At 39.0% G+C, this 6313-nt stretch overlaps 1 protein-coding gene across 1 annotated transcript in view; it reads right to left on the reverse strand.

Annotated features, from left to right (window-relative positions):
• The window catches only part of LOC147911651 (eukaryotic translation initiation factor 2 subunit 3, X-linked-like), a 29757-nt gene extending 24080 nt beyond the window's left edge, over positions 1 to 5677 (reverse strand). The window contains exons 1-4 of the mRNA XM_087427907.1: positions 5609 to 5677; positions 4950 to 5013; positions 3628 to 3755; positions 3418 to 3539 (exon numbers count right to left, since the gene is read on the reverse strand). Of these exons, the coding sequence (XP_087284033.1) occupies positions 3418 to 3539; positions 3628 to 3755; positions 4950 to 5013; positions 5609 to 5677 (383 nt within the window). The remainder of the gene's footprint in view (positions 1 to 3417; positions 3540 to 3627; positions 3756 to 4949; positions 5014 to 5608) is intronic.
• Positions 5678 to 6313: the final 636 nt, after the last annotated feature.

Here is a 6313-nt window from a genome sequence, read left to right on the forward strand (position 1 = left end):
CAAGGACAGGCAGACTCCATATTGCCAAGGTGTCAGTTCTTTTCAAAATGATCTACAGATTCACTAAAATCAAAATCAAAATCTCAGTAAATTATTTTGTGGATATCAACTGATTCCAAAGTTTACAAGGAAAGTTGAAAGACTCAGTGCAGCCAACAGAGTATTGAAGGAAAATAACAAAAGAGGACAGACACTATCCCACTTCAAGACTTAGTATAAAGCTACAATAATAAAGACAGTGTGGTATTGGCAAACAGACAAGGAACAGAATAGACTCCAGAAACAGATCCATATAAATACAGTTAACTGATCTTTGACAAAGGAGCAAAGTCAAAGATAGTCTTTCAACAAATGGTGCTAGAACTGGATATCTTCACGCAAAAAAATGCTGAATCTAGACACAGACCTTATATTCAGCACAAAAATTAACTCAACAAGTACCACAGCCCTAAATGTAAAATATGCAACTCCTAGAAACAACAGCATAAGGGAAGACCTAGATGACCTTGGATACAGAGATAATTTTTAGATATAAGACCAAAGGCATGATAAATGAGAGAAAATACTGATAAGGTAGATTTCACTAAAATTAGAAATTTCCGGGGCCAGCCTCGTAGTGTAATGGTTAAGTTCTAGCCCTCCACATCAGGGGCCCTGCGTTCATGGGTTTGGATCGCAGGCCTAGTCCTACACACTGCTCATCAAACCATGCCGTGGCTTGTCCCGCATACAAAACAGAGGAAGACTGGCACGGATGTTAGCTCAGGGACAATCTTCCTCAAGCAAAAAGTGGAAGACTAGCAACAGATGTTAGCCCACGGCAAATCTTCCTCACAAGAAAAAAAAAAAAAAATTTTTCTGCTCTGTGAAGACACTGTCAAGAGAATGAAGACAAGCCACAAACTGGAAGAAAATACTTACAGAAGACATATCTGATAACAGACTACCTACAATATACCAAGAACTCGATTATAACTCAACAGTAAGAAAAGGAACAACCCAGTTAAAAAATGGATCACAGACCTTAGGAGACAAGTCAGCAAAGAAGATAAACTGATGCAAAATAAGTACATGAAAAGATATTCCACATATGTCATTAGGGAAAGGCAAAGTAAAAAAAAAGATACTACTACCCTTTTATTAGAATGGCTAATGGCTAAAAACTGACAATACCACATGCTACAGCATGTGGTATTGTGGAACAATAGGATGTGGAACAATAGGAACTCTCATTTCTGGTGGGAACGCAAAATGGTCTAGCCATTTTTAAAGAGTTTGGTGCTTTCTTATGAAACCACACATACTCTTATCATCTGATCTAGCAAACATACTCCTAAGTATTTACTCAACTCAGTTGAAAACTTATACCCACACAAAAACCTGCCTGCAGATGTTTACAGTAGCTTTATTCATAACTGCCAAAACCTGGAAGCAACAAATATGTCCTTTAGTAGATGAGCGGATAAATAGGCTGTGATACATCCAGACAAATGAATATTATTCAGGGCTAAAAAGAAATGAGCAACCAAGGCTTGAAAAGATGTGGAAGAAATTTAAATGCGTATTACTAGGTGAAGGAAGCCAATCTAAAAAGGCTAATGCTGTATACTTCCAAGCATATATTTTTCTGGAAAACACAAAACTACGGAGACAATAAAAAGATCAGTAGTTACCAGGAGTTAGGAAAGAGGGTGGGATGAACATGCAGGATATAGAGGATTTTTAGGGCAGTGAAAACTATTCTATCATAGTTAAATGGTGAACACATGTCATTATAAACTTGTGCAAATCAACAGAATGTAGAACATCAAGAGTGAACCCTAACATATACTAGTGACTTTGGATGACAATAATGTGTCAAAGTAGGTTCACCAATTTAAACAAATGTACCACTCTAGTCGGTTGGAAATGGGGGGGGCTATGTACACGTGGAGGCTGAGAGTATACCAGAATCTCTGTATCTTCTGCTCAATATTGCGATGAATCTAAAACTGCTCTAAAAAATAAAGTCTGTTAAAAACAAAAAAAGGAAATAAAGAATGAACATACTGACATGCTCAACAACCTAGATGGATCTCAAATACAGTACGAGTGTTAAAAAAGTCAATCTCAAAAGGCAATATATTGAATTCAATTTACATAACATTTTAGGAACAAGAAATTTATAATTAGATAACAGATTACTGGTTGCCAGAAATTAGCAACAGTGGAAGAGAATGGTTACGTGAGCATAAACAACTAGCATGAAAAATCTTTGTGGTGATGTAATAGTTCTGTATTTGAAAGGCAGTGGTAGTTACAGGAATGCACACGAGATAAAATAAGGTAGTTGTACATAGGCACTTTAAACCCATGTCAACCTCCTTGTTTTGATGTTGCACTGCAGTTTGATACAATACTGTAACTAGGGAGGAAAAATGGGTTAAGGGCTATATGCTATCTTTCCAACTTCCTTTGAGTCTGTAACTATTTCAAAATGAAAAATAAAAAAAAAATAGAGAGTAGAGCCTTTGGAAAATGAAACATAATATTACTTGTGCCAAGATTTACAATTTTAGGTTCCCGGTGCTTACAACAAAAAAAGGCAATATTTTAACAACATACAGGTGTTGAGTTATTTTAGTTTTTAAGCTTTTAAAATTTATGGGAAAGAAGCTTAACAGATTTTTGATATGCTTTCTGTGGTAAAACCGCGATCAACTGAAGTAAATTAGATTGCTTTGCACAAAAAACACAACCGTATTATCAAAATTGGACAGACACACAAAAAAGAATTTGCTTAAGGATCTCTAGCATCTTAAAAAACTAAGTGCATTTGCCAGCCTCGTGCAGAGAAGGAAGCACTCAAAAACAAACAAAAGTACACTACACATTCAGAACTGTTACCATTTTCAAAAATTGTATGTTCAAGTTCTCATTGTCTGAACTTTCCTTGGGTAACCCTAACACCCATATATATCACTTGGTGGATGTAACTCTTCTCTTATGAAGAATCAAGACACGCAATGACATTCTAAAAATAGATGGAGACAATTCAACGGATTAAAAAGAAGAGCAGAAACAACAATGGGTGAAAACAAAAGAAACCTGGGAAAAAGAGACCACCAAATGTAATAATTTCATTCCATTAATATGGCAATTCTTTAGAGAACCCACACGCACATCTTTTAATTAGGTTTAAATAAGTGGTCTTTCAATTTATCTTTACTCTAACAACATACACTTAAAAAAAGTTATTAAGCAACCATTGTAAACTGTAAATCTCTAACCCTGCAAATATTTTCTACCAGCTTTGTTACTCACATTTTGGCAAAAACGGACCTGCATCAAGCTTAGGTGTAAATCACTGTTTAATATCTCCATTAAATACCTCAGAAAGCACAGAGAAAAAAGTGTGTTTAGCACAAAAACGATCACCTGACTAGTCTGAAGTTCCCTTTGGTCCCTGGAATGTCTGTAGGAAATTCATCAGGAGTACTACTTCCACAGGATCTATAGCATTCTGGCCGAGGACAACTTGCATCATCAAGCTTATAAATCTAAATTTCAATGAAAAGACAGAATGTGTCATCTGAATATTTGACAACTAAAGTAAAGCATTTTCTACTTCCACAGTATATTATGTACCTTGGCATTAGCATATCCAAGCTTGATAGTAATATTTCTTTCCAGTTCATTTTTGAACCTGACAGTGTGAACTCCAGAAATAGCTTTTACAACTGTAGATTTTCCATGAGCAACATGACCAATTGTACCTACAAAGAACAAAAAAATTAATTTACATGCATCCAATTACATGAATTATTTTATGTATAAACCCGTATTTTATGTATAACAAACCCGTAACTCACTGTAAATATTTCAATCTATAACCAAGAGTGATTTCATTTTTTCCTTCCACGTATCCTTTTCTACATAAAACATCTTCTGAAACATGATTAAAGAGAACTTTCCATGTACCTAATCACCTTGTCTAAAAACCATACTTTGGGGCTGGCCTGGCAGCATAGTGCTTAAGTTCGTGGCCTCCCCTTCATCGGCCTGGCATTTGCCAGTTCGGATCCCGGGTGCAGACCTACCCACCGCTCCTCAAGCAACGCTGTGGCAGCATCCCACATACAAGGTAGAGGAGGATGCCCGCAGCAGTTAACTCAGGGCTGATCTTCCTCAGCAAAAAGAGGAAGACTGGCAACGGATGTTAGCTCACGGCCAATTTTTCTCACCAAAAAACCCACAAAAAAAAAAAACAAAGAAAAAAACCCCCATACTTAGTGTAACACGCTATCCAACTTATTAATCTCAAAAAAAGATTTCCTTCAATTCAAGTAAATACTCACTGATAAATATACAAAATTCTGTATGCTAAGAAATTTTCCAAGTTTGTGTAAAGTAAGTATGTATGAAAATCCAATACAAAAAAGGAACCCATGAAAATTCAAAAACAAATCCAGTTTAATTACAGTAATTAAATATACTTTAAGAATGCCATAACGTTTTATATTTTTTTCATAACTCTACAAGTCTTATTTGGTTTTACTGTTCATACACACCCTAAAATATGTGAAGTTTACAATCAGCAACTAACTTCTGAATTACAAAGAAAGCAATTAAGCAAAATATTTACTTAATAGCTTATACATCAAATACTTTTACAAATCCTGTTCTTAGAATAATCCTGTGCAACAAACATTTTCACCTCTTCCTTAACCTTCTTGTATGCATACATAATACTGCGTGTTTATGACACCCAGTCCTTGAGACAGGAATGGAGAGCAGTTTTGTGTTTCCCAAGAAATCTAGAAGGTGCTTTACTCATTAGTGATCAAATCTATTTCTTATACATCTGAAGCCTCCTTTATTCAATTAATTGTACAAGAAGAGATGAAAACTCATTGTCAGAGAGCAGCCAGGTCAGGCCTCCAGAACTGCGGTACTCTACGCATTCTTACCTATGTTAATTGTAGCTTGTCTGCTGATAACTTCGTGTGAGAGAGGAGTCAACTTGGTAACATCCTACAATGAAACATTTTAAATTACTACTCGTAAGACAAATCAGAACTTTTCATTTCACGTTTTGCATCTCGCCACCATCTATACAGCTCTCTACTGTTTACCAAAAACAGCACCTTTCCTGTAAAACCTGTCTTTATTCCAGAGACAGACTTGCAGGGTTAGAAGTCCTAAAATGTCCACTACCATCCGTACTCACCGTAGAACACCTGGAAGACGGAGTCCCCAAGTTTTAGAAGAATTAGCATGGAGAAGAGTGTAAACAGTTCCTTCCCAGACCTTTAAAGGTGCAGATCTTAATATGTTTAACAGACGTTTTTCCCAGAACTTCAGAGGTAAAGACCTTAACAACATTTAACACAATGATTTTCCAGGCGAATCCTTTGGGGGCTCGAGGCCCCAAAAATCTCCCATTCCCACACCCAAATCGCAGACTTCGGGAGGTGCAGGCGGCAGCGTCAGCGCTGCTTAGGGCGCCCGACTCCCTCCTAACTCCGGGTTCCGAGAGCCTGGCACTACCTCGTCTCAATGACTCCCGGGAGATTCGGTCATTCCCACTCCTGAGCTCACTTCGCATCCTCCCAGAACGAACACTTACCAAGTTAGCGAGATCCTGGCGAGAAAGATGCGGCTGTCCCACAGCCATTACACCTTCGCCCCCCGCCATCTTGTCCAAGGAGAAAAAAGTTGCCCCGGCTGCTGCCTGACCTTACGCAGGCCCCCTTTGTGCGGGGCGTGGCCTCAGAGGCGGGAAGGCTGACTAGACCCTAGCACCGGAAAAGGAGAAGGACCACTACAATAGGGCCTCACTGCTTGGATTTCTTTCTTCTGGGTTTTCCCGACAGGCTGACTAGAAAACACGAGACAAAGTTTTGGGATGTATTCGTCGCAGATCTCTTGGCTATTTGTACAGGCAAGGCTGAAGACAGCCCTAAAAAAAGCCCCCTTCTGGGAGGGAGCTGCAACCGCCGTGTGCGCTGGTGAGAGAGAAGCAGTTTCCGGTGGGGGTGGCCAGGAGCGTGTAGCGGTGGCTTGCAGTGTGAGAGCTTTAAGAGGAAATATTCTTTACCACTTTTCGTAACTTAATAAGGCGAGGTCAAGTGGTGTCCGGCCAGCCCTTAAAGGGGATCTTGGCTAGCCACGCTCACGGCGTCGCGCGCCCCTTGACGGGCGGCGTGGAGAGAGCCGTAGCGGGGAGGTTTGGTTAAGTGCTCAGCTGCCCAGGAATGGCAAGAGCAAAGTCCTTAATTTGTCCTAAAACTTATAGGGCAAGGCAAGTGTTTGTGGTGACATTAGACTGCAG

This window comes from Ceratotherium simum, chromosome Y (genome assembly GCF_057802395.1).
Source record: "Ceratotherium simum simum isolate JZ-2026a chromosome Y, ASM5780239v1, whole genome shotgun sequence".
NCBI classification, from domain to species: domain Eukaryota; kingdom Metazoa; phylum Chordata; class Mammalia; order Perissodactyla; family Rhinocerotidae; genus Ceratotherium; species Ceratotherium simum.